This window comes from Phalangium opilio, unplaced genomic scaffold (genome assembly GCF_054372755.1).
Source record: "Phalangium opilio isolate 3A_F unplaced genomic scaffold, DU_Popi_V2 ptg000092l_1, whole genome shotgun sequence".
NCBI classification, from domain to species: domain Eukaryota; kingdom Metazoa; phylum Arthropoda; class Arachnida; order Opiliones; family Phalangiidae; genus Phalangium; species Phalangium opilio.
Genome location: NW_028324197.1, coordinates 50,041 through 67,498, shown reverse-complemented (window position 1 = coordinate 67,498; position 17,458 = coordinate 50,041). Strand labels below are relative to the sequence as shown.

General features: G+C 42.9%; 1 protein-coding gene and 1 long non-coding RNA gene across 2 annotated transcripts; both read left to right on the top strand.

Annotated features, from left to right (window-relative positions):
- The first annotated feature begins 3,084 nt into the window (after positions 1–3,084).
- LOC149640871 (uncharacterized) lies at positions 3,085–3,570 on the top strand. The gene is made up of 3 exons (XR_016372081.1): positions 3,085–3,153; positions 3,219–3,248; positions 3,327–3,570. It is a non-coding gene; the product is annotated as an uncharacterized LOC149640871 (long non-coding RNA).
- A 2,559-nt stretch (positions 3,571–6,129) lies between these two features.
- On the top strand, positions 6,130–12,849 carry LOC149640870 (uncharacterized). The gene is made up of 2 exons (XM_089850523.1): positions 6,130–6,463; positions 11,845–12,849. Exons 1-2 carry the CDS (start codon positions 6,452–6,454, stop codon positions 12,847–12,849), a joined length of 1,017 nt encoding a protein of 338 aa, XP_089706649.1. The 5' UTR covers positions 6,130–6,451.
- The last annotated feature ends 4,609 nt before the right edge of the window (positions 12,850–17,458 follow it).

Below are 17,458 nucleotides of genomic sequence, written 5' to 3'. Positions count from 1 at the left end.
ATGTCGGTATAAACCAAAAATTTTACCCCCTTCTTTTCCTCCTTTCAGGGGGGAAAGAAGGGGGTAAAATTTTTGGGTTTATACCGACATCCTCACTCTCTTTTAGTTTTTTCTAAACTCTAATTTTATAGGCTTAAACAGTAGAAGAAAAGGGAATGTATGATATGTATTTAGAAAATATAACAGTTTTTTCGGTTCAATTCAATTTATTTTAAACACCAAAAAAACAAATTAACAAGTAGATATAGATTAAAAATGAGTTAGTAAATGCATTCTGGTTTTTATGAACGTTATCTGACCCGAAATTACAGAAAAGAAATTGTAGTTTTAAAAGTAGTTTTCAAGATTTTCTTCTTGAAGAACATTGTTGAATTTCGTCTCGACCTGGTACGACGTTATTAATTTGGTGAAGTATCCTACCACTGCGTTGAGTTTCTCGGGTTGGCCATCCAAACACGGTATGCTTTCGTAATCCCCGTATAAATTATCATAAATTGCGTTATAAAACTCTATGATAATATCGGCCATGTGTGTAAACACAATTTCATGGTCATGTATCTTAAAAAGATGCTCCTTTACAGCTCCCGAAACGCGGTTTAGGGCCGCTGTTTCCATACTGTTCAAAACAATAGAGTCCTCCTTTAGCATGTCTTTAATGTGGCAAGTGTTATGGTATGCCACAACCATTGTCTTTTCATTGGGGTTATCGTTTAACACGATTTCAAAATTATTGGCTTCATGGGCGGCAGTCCAGCCCGCTAATACGGGATAACGGGGAATCAGCTTTTCCCATGTGCTAGTGGAAATGGCGAAGCTTTTTACCGATTGTTTCCTACAATGGCGAACTTCGGGATCCAACGTACAAGACAAGAACAAGGACTTAGTCAAAGTAAACAGTGAACGGTAAGTACGGCTGTTACGTTTATTGATTATCTAATAGTGCCGATACGTTTAGTCTAATTTTTTTTTCATAAACTTCACAAACCAACATCAGTCAAAACGAAATTGATCGACTTAGTGCTCTAAGTCCAAGTGACGAACTACACGTTATTTTAGACAGGGCCAAAGAAAAAATGTGAATGAATTTCTTATAAAATCAACTAAGATTTTAAAATAAATTCATACCGACAAGACCTCCGAACAACTTCCAATCGAATCTCAAGCCATTAAATGTCTGTTTAATTTCATCTATTCCCAGAAATATATAGAAATCATGGCTAACTGAAATATTGTCTTTAGACCTCAACATAGCGAGGCAAAGAATTAGACAAATATTGGAAGAAGAAAAAGCGGCTGCCAAAAATCAAGAAAATAAAACTCATCAAATCAAAATGGACAAACATATTCAACCATTCGTCCAACTCCAGGTCATTGAAGATTGCGTTTTAACCGAAGACGAGAGAGCAGAATTTGGGATTACCTTCAAGATTCGAATATAGTTTTAATAACTGATCCGGAAAGTAGACTTATTCATATTAGCGACGCCATTCGGCAAAAAGAAAATAGGATTGGTTTCGTAAGTTTCTGATTTTTTTCTTTTTTCTTCGAAACTTTCTCGTAACCTCGAATCATGTTTTTTCAGCCTGGCCATTTAGGGACTATTCCATTTCCACTTAGCGAGAAAACCCTTCAAATTTTGGCTCCTTCCGGAACCCTGAACTTTGTCTTGTCAAATTGGAAGAAATACGGTGTTTATGTTAAGATAGATAAAGAGCGACTGTTCTCTACTACCCTCGTTACTTTAAAATACAACGCTTTCAACTTAATCACAAAACAATTCTCCGTCTTGGTATTGAAGCTTTTCCTTATCATTTATATATAATTTAACACTTAAATAAACGCTTTATTTTAGGTCTCCATCTTTCAAGAGGCGTTTATCGAAATCGAAGAGTCCTTGCAAAATTATCTCTCTTTAGACGGCCTTAATTCCAAAGTCGACAATGTAAAATTAACTTTTCAAATGAACGTTGTGACGCCAACTGGCGGTGGCGAAGAGTTTGAAGTCGCTAAAAAGTTTATCGAGTCCCAACTAAGATTAGTTTAGGCTGAAACCCTTAACTTTTCCAACAATTTCGACCGATCGAAAAAAGGTGAGTGTCTAGATATCCTCAATTTTTTTTATACGTTTTAAAATCACATTTATTTCCTCAGATCTCAACCTCCTCCTCGAGGAAATTAATTCGAAAATTTACTTAAAACAAAATCCGTCGTCTCAAACGTCCTTTGTGGATCACTTTCGAAACAAAGTACGAAATTTTCCTCTAATCATTTGTACAGCAACCTTAGAAAATGCTTTAGGAAACGTTTCGAGCCTTAGACTCGTGATTCCCCAAGAAATCGAGCGTTAGGATTAGGGCAGCGTCATTAATCACCAACAATTAGAGCGTAAGGCTTAGCTCTGCATTGTTGATCACCAACAATTAGAGCGTTAGGCTTAGCTCTGCATTGTTGATCACCAGCAATTAGAGCGTAAGGTATTAATCTTCAACAAATAGAGCGTTAGTCTTAGCTCAGCGTCAATAATCTTCAACAAATAGAACGTTACGCATAGCTCAGCGTCAATAATCTTCAACAAATAGAGCGTTAGGCATAGCTCAGCATCTTGAATCTCCAACATTTAGAGCATTAGGCTTAGCTCAGCGTCATTAATCCCGATATAGTGGGGTGGCGTAGCGTTTGGCGCTTTCGCCTCGCATCAAAAGGGTCCCCATGGGTTCGGTCCCGGACAGTCGCACTGGGTGAAAACCCCGGGGGACAAGCCCTTCTTCGATACTTCATTCTAATTACTACATTTTTTTAAAATGGCGGCCGAAGGCGTAAAACTACCAGACAACTTTAAGCCTAGAGCCCTAATCCCCTCTATTGATTAGAGGGGATTGTATCAACCTCTCCCGGCTATCTACTACCCATGGTTAGCCATGCCTCGGCCGGGAGAGGCCGATTTAAACATCAACAGTGACTTGTAAGTCGACCTTGTATCTTTGGGCAATATAACGTGAAATTATAATTTCTGTTTATTCGTAGTTTAATATATCAAGTCACACTGTACCTGGCGGTACTTGCGGAGGTCATCGGAGATAACGATTTCATAGATGACCTGCTGAACCAAGTTAGGCAGGTCATCTATAACCATACAATTTTCATCCCCGATGAGTAAGTATTTTTAAAGGTTTTATTCCGCAAAAATTTTAATCTAAATTTTACAATTTTTATTACAGCCTCCTGGTCTTTAATTGCCGAGGGTTCCGGTAAGCTATATACGTTTCTTCCTCCTATATACACAATATTAACTAGTAATAACTAATTTTACTCTCTCTCTTCCTCAGTGTAACCCTCGAGCTGAGCCAGTTGGCTATGTTCCGCCGGACGCGTTTTTTGGAGGTTCCGCTCGCTGCTGCACTAGTGTATGAGATCTGGGAAGAAGTACTATTCCGAGGGTTCTCTGCACTAGTGCAGATACTCAACCGGCCGTTTTGTATAAAAAAATTTGTAAATTTTTTTAAAAAAATTTAGGTAGACCGATAAACGATACAAAATATTCTAATTTCCCTTTACGTTTACGTTTCTTGAGTATAGTACCTATCTTAAACAGTTTGGGCTTCACTGTTCGAATGAGCTGATCAGAGTAAAACAACCCGGTTATATGCTTGCTGTCCAAATCTTTCAAACGATATAATACGGGTTTTCTGAAGTTCAAAATAGAGGAAATGACAAATACTTCCGTTGAAAAATTTGGCTCATAACCTTTAGAAAATGCTGGTTTAAGTTTGCTTATTCTTACGTAATCTCCGACACGAAATTTGACGTCTTTTTTTAGTAGGCTTATTACTCATTTCCGGTTTGTAAATGTTTTTGTACACTTCCAGAACGTTAGAGGGGGAAACACTGTCGGGTGTCATTTTTATTACGGAATGATAAGAGGCATTGTAGCCTTTAACTATGTCTGTCAAATGATCTATATATCTATGAGAATTAAAATGAGTCAACATTTTGAATATTCGATGTTTAAAAGTTTAAATTAAATGTTCTACAAATGGACAGTGGAATTTTTCTGACGTCATAGAGCCGTATTTGATTTTATTTTTCTTAAGAAGTTTTTGCGTCTGCGAATTAATAAATTCTTTACCTAAATCAGACCAGATGGCTTTAGGTTTGCTTTGTTCGATGATAACCTCGAGAGCTTTCGTAGCCTCGGTCGCGTGTTTTCTTTTCATGGGTACTACAAAAGCTTTTCGGGAGAAGCAGTCGATGCCCACCATAAGATATCTGTAGTCGTCATTGTATTTAGCGATTGACCCCAGATCAGCCAGATCTACTTCGACTCTATCCGAGATGTTAAAGACGGGGATTTTACGCCTTTTGAATTTATGTATAGCTGTTTTATGCAGTGTGTAAACGTCAGTGGTTTCTAGAAAGGTTTTGACTTCGTTTCTCGAAATACCTTGAGATTTGACAACCTTGTACAATGGGTTTAAACCAGTGAACCCTTACCGGTGTTTGCTGTTGAGATAAGTATTCTTTAAAGTTTCTACTTTTTGGAGCTTCGATAAACCTCCCATAATGTATTCTCGGCTTTAAAAGGTTGTTTCTTCGAAATTAAAGGGCTCGTCTTATTGTCGAAAGTTAATTTCTTCTTCGCTCTTATATACGTTCGGGGTCGAAGCCGATTCTTCAGCGGTACAGAACTGGGCGATGCCTTGGTTGAGGGGGGCGGTGCTAATGGAGACGTTGATTTGCTTTTTGGCGCTAGAAAGTTTTGCACAAAGGGTTGAAATTCTGTCCACCCCGTCGGTAGATTACCTACGAGTGAAGGGGCTACTCCGTACTTATTGAAGAAGGTAGGTTGTATAGTAAAATAAACGAGCTGAACTATATCTGAATCTGGGATCTTAAGGTCGTTCACGAAAAGAACCCCTGAGTCATCCCAACGTATACTAGGAGCGTTACTTGCTAAGTGGTCGCTCCTCTATATTTCAGGGGAAACATATTAATCCAGCTGTCTTGTTTATTCGATGGGCGGGGTTTCGAGATGTTTTGGTAGCACTTTATCGCCTCTTCATAAAAAACCCATTTGGTTATTTCATCTAAAGATTGATTTGAGATAATCGTGCTCATCTCCTTATCCAACTCCGATAACACTGTATGGTTTTTGGAAATCTCATTATTTGATGTTATTAATTGATTTGATGGGCTATGACTTTGTTCAGGTTGTTGTTGTTGCTCCAAGGGTACTTATGTCATTTTATTAGCGTAAACTAGTGTTTTATTCATTTTGAGAATAAGCCACCTAAAAGGCTTGAAATTACGGGAAAGAGGACACTAAAGAAACCGCTTCCTGTTTGTTTAGATAATATGGTCCTTTTGGCTTTCCAATGAGTGTTTTTGCAAGCAATTTTGCGAATGTTTCTTATACTTACACAATTTATTATATACGTCTGGTTTCAGATTGACAGCTCCTTGTAAGGCGTTATGACAGCACTCGCTGATTGAATCAATAATTTCTCGATTAGAATTTTTAAGAATAGCTAATCATTGAGGTTTTTTTAATTGCCCCAACGCTGCTATCAAATTGATGTTTTAGCGGGTAAACTTTTCTTTTTATTACCCGATGTTTTCTTGACCTTTCGCGGTGGTGACATCGTAAAGAATGATTAAATTTTGGAAATGCTGTTTATTTATATCGTTTTTTTCTTGGAGTATAGATGACTATTTGTTCCCCCGGTAAAATATTTGTTCTTAACCTTAAATCGGAATGACATTTCTGGGTTAAATCGCAAAGTAAATACCCGTGTGGTTTTTCAGTCGCATCCAGATAACATTCTACAATAAATTTAGAGTTGTTGGGTGCCAATTGTTTTGAGAGAGCCACTAATTGCATAAGATCTCTCACAGTTTTCATAAGAATCATGTAATGCGCGTTTAAGGAGGCTGTTCACAAGTTTTTTTCAAAAATGTTTTGTAAAAGGGTGATGACGAATAATTTCCTATGGTGCGATTGCTTAGTAAATATTTCTGATAAAATATTATTTTTATTTTCTCACATGAGATCGTCTAAGACGTTTAATATTGTTTTAGAGCCATCGTATATAGTAACGTCGGGTAAACCTTGACGCATAATTACTCCCATTTCTTTCAATTTATCGTAGCAAGGCTGATATATACTATAATGCCAAACAACTAAATCGACTGTAATGGAGCAGCCGCCCCTCCAACGCCGTCTGCTTCATTTATCTTTATTTATTTATGTTTCTAATTTCTAACAAGAGTGGCGCCTTAAGCTCCACTAACGTTCTGTAAAAAACTTAAAAGAAAAAACAAATTGGCGGGGATAAAAACCCCCGCCGCCACTGTAACAGTAGCTCAGTCTACGCATTCCGTCTGCAGGTCGAGACGTGTTTTGTTTTCGGAATAAAAATATTAGTTCAAGTACTACGGCGTTTTATTGACAACAATGGACTATCTGGTAAATACTTAGTCTTGATCAATAAGATCTTTAAGCGGGTAACCTGGGAACTTTAATTTGTTAGTTTTCTTTAAATTCTTTGTGAAATCGTGAAGTTAGGCCCCTTTCCTACTTTTAAAACTTTACGGTTACATAAAGTGGCGAGCTTGCCAGGATCCGTTAGACTGACATTGCCATTTGTAATTAAACGCGTACTTGTGCGAACTACTTGTGCCATTGCTTGACCAAATTAACTGTCGCGTCATGAATCCGCCCGATCCGCATGCTTTGATCGCCGCGATTAACGCGCAGTTACCGGGAGTCTATACTCCCCCGACTGGGAACACTCCCCCTCCAAGCCTTGGAAATAGTCCTGTGCATGGTCAAGGACAAGCGGCTGGAGGTGTCCAACCTCCACCGCAGCCACCGCAAGGTGCGGCATCAAACATTTTGTATCAAACCATTCACACGCTTGCAGCTACGTTAGCGAACATCGGCACTAGACCAGCCGCAACAATTAGGCCGATACCTCCCCCTCACTTAATATTTAGCGGGGTCGAAGGAGAAAGCGCGCCGGAATTCCTTCGGACCTTGTCGGAATTCGCGGATTATCACGGCATGTCGGGAAACGACATTATCGCGCTTCTACCCCAAATATTAAGGGGCCGTGCGTTAATCTGGTTTAGAGACCTAAATAGGCCAAATCAAGCATTAACGTGTCGTGCAGTGAAAGGCGCATTTAGAGACTATTTCTTTTCTGGGCGAGCGGAGGAATCCCTCCGCCTAGAAATAGCGCAGTTTCAACAACCTGCTAGTGTCTCTTTTGACGCGTATATCGCGAGTATTACCGCGATGAATCAGAACTTACGTGTTCCATACACTGACTCAGAACTTGTTGGTATTTGTAAAAAGAATATACTCCCCGAGATACGCATACATGTCTTCAATGACAGCATAAGGACAATGCGCAGTTTCATAGAGAAGGGCCGCGTAACCGAAGAAATTTTACGGGCGACCCCTTCTAGCGCATTGTATCCTAGAGACAGTGCAAAGTTTACCCCGTGTAAATCCAGTGGGAGAAGAAATTCTCCCACAGCCGCGGTTTTAACAAAACCGCAGGGGGGAGGTGCGACATCAAAGGTTGCGACGCCAAACGCAAGACTTTCCAATAAACCGACACCGGCTCAGACAGAGCAAAACGACTTAAGTCACATAGAATGCTATAAGTGCGGATGCTTAGGGCATTATGCTACCGCCTGTCCGAGCAAACAAGAGGTCGCGCAAAAACACGCTTCGGGAAACGCGAAAGCGGGAAGGCAAAAAGGGGATCGTCTTCCCGCCGCGCGACGAAAGTAAAGCCCCCTATGGAATTTGGCTCTATGGATGTGCGTCGCTGTGAGGTTGATCCTCCCGTGGCCATAGATGCCGTATATTCGCATGGGACTTTCGCGACCAGACTAGATTCAGGCGCTGATGCTTGTTTTATCAGCTTATATCAGTGGCGTAATTTAGTCAAAATTTTGAAACCAGACTTAGTGCTTCCGGAAGAAGAAGAGACTCAGTGTATAGTGTTAGGCGATGGACGTTATACCTTCACGAAGGGACGCGCGCGAATAGACTTCCGCTTAGGACAGTTAAAACTAAAGCAAGAGTTTCACGTCGTTCCGTCATTGCCAAACGATTTTATTTTGGGGAAAAACTTCCTCTATAAACATCGTGCCATTTTGGACTTCGGTACAAAAACTTGTCAGATTGACGGAACAACGTTTCCATTCGTGTTAAATCTCCCGGGGTTAAAGACTCCAACACCTCAGATTATCGAGGACGTAGAACAAGCTGTCGCGTCGCCTACACTGAGTCCTAAACAGAAGGAAGACTTAAAAACTTTACTACTACGATTTCCAAAACTATTTTCGGAAAAAGCGGGTCGAACTAACTTAGTGTATCACGAGATACACACTACCACCGATGTTCCCGTTAGTCAACGCGCATATCGTGTTAGTGACGAGAAAAAGCGGATAATTGAAGACCACCTTCACGAAATGATCCGCGACGGTATCGTGAAGCCATCCGTTAGTCCTTACGCGTCGCTGGTGGTACTTGTCCACCAGAAGTGCGGAAAGATACGTTTCTGCGTCGACTATCGCGCTTTGAATAAAGTAACCGTGAAGGACCCTTACCCGCTTCCGAGAATAGAAGAACTATTAGGAAAAATGGGAGCCCCGAAGTTCATAACAGCACTGGACTTAAAGAGCGGCTATTGGCAGATAGACCTCCATCCGCAAGCGAAAGCGAAGACTGCTTTCATCACGCATGCGGGAAAGTACGAATTCGAAGTACTTCCGTTCGGTCTATGCAATGCGCCGTCGTCGTTTCAACGACTCATCGACGAAGTCTTCAGGGATGGACATCACTTTTCCATCTGTGTCTATCTGGATGACATCGTCATTCCATCCAGTACCTGGGCAAACCATCTTCAAGCCCTGGAATATGTCTTTCACCGACTGTCTGAAGCAGGCCTTACGCTTCAGACCAAGAAATGTCGCTTTGCGCAAAGCGAAGCGACCGTGTTAGGGCATATTGTCAATGAAAGAGGGATCCATATTGATCCCTCCAAGACTAGGGCTATAATAGACTTTCCAATCCCGAAAAACGTAAAAGGAATCCAAAGATTTCTGGGCATGGCGGGATGGCACTCACGCTTCATCCCGCGGTATTCCAAGATCGTTGCCCCGTTAAATCATCTTAAGAAGAAAGACGTTCCATTCCAGTGGAAAGAAGAACAGCAGAAAGCGTTCCAGGCCATCAAGGATGCGATCTGTATGGCGCCTCCTTTAGCGGCTTACAACCCAAAGTTGCCGTGTATCCTAACAACGGATGCTAGCGACGCCGGACTTGGAGCTTTCCTGTCGCAAATCCAAGATGACGTCGAGGTACCTATAGCCTATGCCAGTAAGCAACTGACCGACGTCCAGCGACGATATACCACCACGGAAAAGGAATGTCTTGCCATCTACTGGGGAGTTGGAAAGTTCAGACCATACTTGGAAAACATTCCATTTACTGTGATCACTGATCACAAAGCACTTCAGTGGTTGTTCACACTGAAAGAACCGAACTCTCGTCTTGTTCGTTGGGCAATGTACTTGCAAACGTATGACTTCAAGATCATACACAAGAAGGGAGTTGAGAACAAGGTTGCGGACGCATTATCAAGAGCGCCTGTTTCGCTATTAGCCATGTCGCTGGAAGACATGACTTCACCGTCCTCGTCAGAAGATTCCAGTCCAGCGGAGTCCTCTTCAATGACGTCGACCTCGTCCTCAACCCGTAGCGGATTAGCTCCTCCCGCCAATCACGCATTGTACCACTCTTTCACGCTGGAAGAAGTGCGGAAAGCCCAACAAGATGAACAAGCCACAAAAGACATCATAGTCCAGTTATCAGGAGATAATCCACAAAGACATCGGTACTACGAACTGAAGAACGATGTCTTGTATCGGAAGGCCTATGGTAGACAACCAGCAAAACTCTATTTGCCACAGCGGTTCCGGCGGGACGCCATCCGCTTGTTTCATGACCACCCTCTATCTGGACATCGAGGTCGAGATCGTACTTTCGACAAAGTACGAGCCAGATACTGGTGGCCATCGTTCCGGCAGGACGTGACCGAGTACGTCCGCGGATGTCCTTTGTGTCAGATGCACAAGGCCCGCAATAGAAAACGTCCAGGTCTCATGCAACCTACGGCCATTACTGAGCCATTTGACTTGCTGGGAGTGGACATAATGGGACCTCTACCGAGAAGCCGTCACCATCATAAATACCTCCTGGTTTTCACGGACTATGCCACCAAATTTGTCGAACTTTACCCGATGAAGAACATCACCGCCAGAACGTGTGCGAAGAAACTCGTCTCCATGATAGTTCGCTACGGATGTCCGAAGGCCATCGTAAGCGACAATGGAACGCAATTCGTTTCTCAGCTTTGGAAGGACATTCTTAAGATGTTCAAAGTAAAGCCACGATACATCACTCCGTATCATCCACAGAGTAACATCGTGGAGCGCACAAACAGAGTTCTGGGCGAAATCATTTCAATGTTCGTTGGTCGAGATCACCGAAGATGGGATGAGAACTTACCGTTCATTCAGTTCGCCATCAACTCGACTACTCACACCACTACAGGAAGAACTCCGTTCTACCTTAACATGGGTAGGGAACCGAGATTTCCCTGGGACTTAGACGTGGGGATGCCAGTAGCGGACTTTGTTGAAAGGTCCGCATCGCTCTCAGCTTTAGCAAAGCAACTAGCCTTGTCTAAAGAGCTTGCCAAGAAAGCGCAAGCACACCAGAAGCGCTACTACGATCAAAGGCGGGAAGGAATTGAATTTCCCGTTGGTGCGCTTGTCTGGAAAGAGACGCATCCTTTGTCTCAAGCGGCACGTGATGTCGCCGCTAAGTTATGTCCCAAGTGGGATGGTCCCTACAAGATCGCGAAGAAGCTAGACCGCTTGCGATACAAATTAGAAGACCCAGAAACCGGAGAAAATAAAGGGATTGAGAATATCGCTCATCTAAAGCTTTATTGGTCAAACAAGGATGTCTGCCAACCGGCCGGAGGCCAGTCATCCTCAACGTCAAGTAGTTCATCTTCCCGTTCTACCTCGTCACCGTCCGTACCTACGCTTCAGGACGCTGGAGTCAGTACTGGTGACGAACGTCGTGAGACTCGACGAGAACGAAGACGACGACTGTTGATCGACCAAGAAGCGCAGACCGAGTCGTCTGGAGAAGAAACGAGGAGACGTCAACCCTCAGCTTCATCCACTAATGGATCCTCTGATTCCCCGTCGGAAGAAGTTCCAGAGTCCTTCCCAGAAGTCTCTGATCTTCCTGAGGAATCTGAGCCAGACGCATTCGCCTTGTTCTCAGATCCTCCCGCGGTCTTCCGAGTGAATCGGATACCGCCAGACCTTTCTCCACCGTCCTCTCCTGATAGGAGCTCAAGGGAGCAGTCTCTCCCTCTGCCCTCTCCTCTATCTCACCCTGACACTTCCAGTTCTCCCTCCGAATCTGAGGAAGACGAAGTAGAAGTGTCCAACCCTGTTCCAATAAATCCAATGAGATTTGTAAATCCTTTTCGAAGAGGATGGAGACGTGAGATAGTGTTGAGGAAGAATCCTAAGCCTGGAGGTCCGGAGATGGACATTTACTATCATCCTCCAGAACAATATCCGCATAAGACTCTCCGGTCGCGCCCGGACGTTGCGAACTATTTGCGCGCGCATAACCTCACCGATGTGACTTCGCGTGATTTTACATTTGCGCGGCAAGCAATATCGCGAGAACCGTGGGAAACGTTTCGAACCGCAAACTAATAAACTGTTGATACCTTCCAGGGACCGATGGGCACCTTCGTGCTAGTGATAGAGACAAATGGCGCCCCGTATCATTCGGAGCAAGTGCCGGCCACCATCATGATGTCCGCCCCTTTCCCGCTAATTTCGTTCGGGGCACTGCGGCTGCTTCGGCGCCGCGAGGGAACCAGATTAGAAACCTGGCAAATCTTCGCCTTCCGCCAGAGATGGCCTGACAGTCCCCCGGACCTGCTTATAGCCCAAGGGCCGGCCTTGAGGATCTCGAGGGTGGGAGCTGAGACGTCCGCAGTAATATCCCCTCTCATCTTCCAAGAGGAGAGTCCCATTCTCATTTTGGACCTATTCGGCTTGAGGCAGCTAAGGGCCATGATCTGCCCATGTCTACGGTGTGAGGGACTCCTCTTCGCGCCGTGCGTGACTCGCGCGTTGGACGCCCCTCCTCGGGGTTTCATCGTCGCGGCGGCCGATACTGCCGCCGCAGAAGTCCAGACTGACCCCATCCCCCACCATCACCAAGAAGTCCAAGCGGACTTAATCCCTACGAGAGAAACCTTGGAGCAATACGAGGCGGCCCTAAACTGGACCCCTCCAGAACCTCTTGCGGCGGCCTTCATGCCGACCGCCGTGCCTCCGCCATCTGCTGCCGCAACCGCCGTTCCCGAAATACGAATCCGACCAGCCGATTTTGGTCGGGTGTCGCCAGTGGCGAACATCGTAGCCGAAAATCCGCCGTTGGGACGAGGGCGAGAAACCCATCCCAACGTCATGCCACCGTTTGGACGAGGTCGAGGAAATCGACCCGCTGAGATGCCACCACTGGGACGAGGCCGTGGTCGAGGGCTCGGGCTCCCCCTGTTCCGCCCTGTTGACACCACGGAAGTGCGCCCAGCTGCTACCTCGGATAGCGGACAAGGAGCCTCCGCCGCGACTCCACCACCCGCAGCTTCCGCAAGCCGCGCCGCCCAATATGGTACCGGACGAGCGGTACACCTTGTGTCGCCGGTGCCAAATAGGGCGCCATCATGAGAAGAATTGTTTCAAGCCCCGGCCAAAGAGAACCGAGGCCTATAAGGCTCGCCATCGGAATCGCGCAAAGAGAAGAGGTGAAGCCTCACCCACCGGAAGGACCCAGGACTCCCCCGCGTCCGACGCCCCTTGAGCGGACGCCTTTTTCTGGGGGGGAGAGTGTAATGGAGCAGCCGCCCCTCCAACGCCGTCTGCTTCATTTATCTTTTTTTATTTATGTTTCTAATTTCTAACAAGAGTGGCGCCTTAAGCTCCACTAACGTTCTGTAAAAAACTTAAAAGAAAAAACAAATTGGCGGGGATAAAAACCCCCGCCGCCACTGTAACAGTAGCTCAGTCTACGCATTCCGTCTGCAGGTCGAGACGTGTTTTGTTTTCGGAATAAAAATATTAGTTCAAGTACTACGGCGTTTTATTGACAACAATGGACTATCTGGTAAATACTTAGTCTTGATCAATAAGATCTTTAAGCGGGTAACCTGGGAACTTTAAATTGTTAGTTTTCTTTAAATTCTTTGTGAAATCGTGAAGTTAGGCCCCTTTCCTACTTTTAAAACTTTACGGTTACACGACTTTAGGTTCAAACATTTTATCCTTATTTTCAATTATTCGTTTACATAAAACTGTTTTACCAGATCCCGAAGGACCGAAAATAATCAAATTTCCAGGTGTAGTGAACGGTATCATAGCTAATGCTCGAATGAAATTTATTTGTAACTATCATTCGTACTTAAACGTATTCAATTAATAAGCGAACGCGCGCGTGCACCCCGGGTCGCGAACCCCAAACGCGTGGGGGGTAGGGGGCCCAAACGACACGCGGGGGGTGGAGGGGGGAAGCGCGGCTGACGTGGGTAGGCCACCGTGAACACGTAGAAATAATTTTGAAAAGTAAGGCCATCATGCTGCCTTTCACTATAGTAGCCTCTATAAGCTTTTAACATGTACTGTCACTATTTGAGATGTAAATAGGGTTAAACCAAAGACCCTCGTACGTTCAATCCAAGAAACGCTGAAGGGTTTTCTCTAAATGTCCCCAAAAAAATGAAAAGTCACCTGAGAAACTATAGTCCAATGGCAAGGTTTCTGATAATTTTGCCCGCGAAACCTTTCTACCCTCGTATATGCTAAATACCTCGAAGTCACTTGTTTGTTCTCGAACACGCCTTGACCCTAGTAAAAAGTATAAAATGAAGAAGTTGAGACCTCAAAGTTACCAGTTTCTCTCGGACCACCACCATGAACAACCAACAAAACGAAGCTATGGACCTTTCCGCAATCCGGTAAGAAAAACTTTTATTAAAAACTTAGTTTTTTTAAGAGAAGACTTAGAAAATCTCTCTCTATAGCTACGTCCACGGGGTTGATACCCCCTATTCCCCCGTCGAGTTTTCGGACTCTTCGGATACTTCCCGCTCTGGGAGCCCCGAGTCACTAGAGTGGTAGGGCCAAGGCCCAGGACACCGCCGCCACCTAGACCACTCTGCGTGGTAGGGCCAAGGCCCAGGACCCCGTCACCACCACCATCCACCCCCTCTCCCGAACCTCAACTAGAATATCAACCTCTCCCGGCCATATATTATCCGTGGAAAGCTATGCCCCGGCCGGGAGAGGACGACTTAAACGTCAACGGGGACTTGTAAGTGAACTTTTTGTTTTACGTTACACTACGGTATTATAAATTTTATTTATTTACAGCTTAATATATCAAATAATAAACTACCTGGCGGGACTAGCCGAGGTCGTGGAGGATGACGCTTTTATGCACGACCTGCTTCATCAAGTACGGCAGGTCGTGTATAACAACTGCGTTTTTATACCCCACGAGTAAGTTTTCATGCATTATTTTATGTTTCGTTTATCTAAATTTTAATTTTTCTCTTTTAGCCTCCTGGCCCTCAACTGTCGCGGGTTCCGGTGAGTTAATTTTTTTTATTAGTTGTTGTTATCCAATACTTTATTTATTAACCTTCCTCTCTTTCTCTCTCCCAGCAGAGTCACGCAGGAACTTGCGCAGTTGTTGACGTACCGCCGGGTGCGTTTTCTAGAAGTTCCCGCAGGCCACGCACGAGTGTACGAGGGCCGGGACGATGTGATGTTCGAGGGGGTCCGTACACTCGTAAAAACCCTCTCAATCGATTGAGTGGGGGGAGGGGGAGGGATTATTGTAAAAAAAATTGTAAATATTTTTTTGGATTTAAAATAAATTGTTTTTGTATTTAATTTACTTCTTTTTATTTAAAATAAGTTCCTACCAAAAAAAATCGACAAGTTTAATAGTTTTTCCTACACTGTAGTTATATCTACTTTTATATTTCGTAGGCTTAAAATTTAAAAAATCATTTCTGTGTAGTATTAGTTATATAAAATGGAACATTTTTTTCAGTTTTAAATTCAATTTCTTTTGAAACATCAATGCAAAAAAAAACAAATTATCAAATAGACATAAATTTAAAAATGAGTTAACATGTGCATTCTCTTTTTCAAATATGCTATTTGACCAGAAATTACCGAAAATACATTATAATTATAAAATTTACTTTCAAGATTTTCTTCTTCAAGTACATTATTAAATTTTATTAGCACCTGGTAAGACGTTACGAAATTGGTGAAGTACCCCACCACTGCGTCGAATTTTTCGGGTTGACCATCTAAGCACGGTATGCGATCGTGATCGCCATATAAATTATCAAAAATATCATTATAAAATTCTATAATGATATCAGCCATGTGCGTGAATACAATTTCATGGTTACTTAACTTAATAAGATGCTCCTTAACGGCGTTCGAAACTCGATTCAAGGTAGCCGTTTTCAGACTGTCCAAAACAGTGGAATCATCATTTAGTAAATCTTTAATGTGACACGTATTATGATACGCCACAACAGTTGTTTTTTCATTTGCGTTATCGTTTAAAACGATTTCAAAGTTGTTGGTTTCGTGGCCCGCCGTCCAGCCTACTAATACGGGTAGTCTGGGTATCAACTTCTCCCAGGTACTTGTTGAAATGGCGAAACTTTTTACCAACTGCTTCCTACATAAGCGAATCTCGGGGTCAAGGGTGCCGTTCACGAATCCCGTTGTCAGGAACAACTCTCTAGAAATGTGGAATCTACCGTTGATTTTTCGTTCGTTAGTTACGCCAATCTCCCTCTTACCAGCTTCTTGATTTTCCATCTTGCACGTTTAAGGTCTTCACGAGTTATGATACCCTCCTCTCTTGAGTTCTAGGGTTTTTATACTAAATTTCCTACGTAGCTATCGCGAAATATCTATTGTCCTTGACTTCTATTGTTAGACTGTAGGCGTATTTTTATGTCAATGTTCTGAAACCAAAAATTAAGGAATTCTAACATTCCCAAAATCAATAATATAAAGAATACAATAAGTAGTTTTTGGGGGTTAACCTCCAAGATCCGACGAATTCTTGACAACCTTTCTGTACTTGCCTCCATAACAGCTGACGAGTAAATAAATAACACAATAGTAAACCTGACCTATTTATCTATTATTACCCACATTCCTTAGCTAGACCTGTCAATATTTGATTGATTGACGAAATATTTTCCTAACATCTTCAAAGACCTAAGGTCATTGTTGAAGAACCCCCTCCCTTCATCAATTATAAGCGTATTTTTATGTAAGTTTTTGAAACCGGATATTAAGGAATTCCAGCACTCCCAAGAGCAATAAGATAAATAGCACAATAAGCAGTTTTTTTATCTCCAAGATCCGACGAAATCCTGACAACCTTTGTGTACCTGACAGTTGAGGAGTAAATAAATTACACAATAGTAAACTTGACCTATTTATCTACTATTCCCAACATTCCTTAAATAGACCTGTCACTATTTGATTTATTGAAGAAATTCTTTCCTAACATTTTTTCAATGTCATTGTTGAAGAAGCCCCCACCTAATGGAATGACGAACCAACTCTTTTGTTATAATTATTCCTTTTGTTGAATTATAAAATCTATTGTAAATTCGTTGTTTTGTTATACGACTATTTGGCACCCTGTCAATCCATCGGACGTCTATCCTATATCACCTATTGTTCACTGCCAAACAATATTAGACGTGTTTAAACATGTCGGAAAGCAGCGGCGATGGTCTTTGCTAGTACCTTGTATTGTTTGTCAATAATTTCGAAAAATATACTGGCGTTGACCCCCTTGAGAGGAGGAAGAGAGGGGGTAGGAATCTAGTATAAAGAACGTGAGAAAATAACAGTACTTCAAAGTCGAACATCAATCGTCAAAACCTCAACATGGACGCTGAAGCACTTCGCTGGATACTTGACGAAATGGCTGTAAATAAGCCTTGGAACATAGTCGAAATATACAAGTTTTATTATTTTCTCTGCTCATATTTACACTTAGATCCTGCTAATATACCTTCAACATTACCCGGTTTTATCACAAATGGCGGTTTAAATATTATTCAAACGTTCCTCGATCTAATAGACTATATGAAGAACGTTCCTCGTACACCTGAAACGTTTCAAACACATGACGAATTGGAACATTTATGTAATTTAATTCCTACCCCTTTAAAAATTTCTTACTTAGACCGCGTGAAAAGGCGGAAGAGAGAGATAGAACGTGATA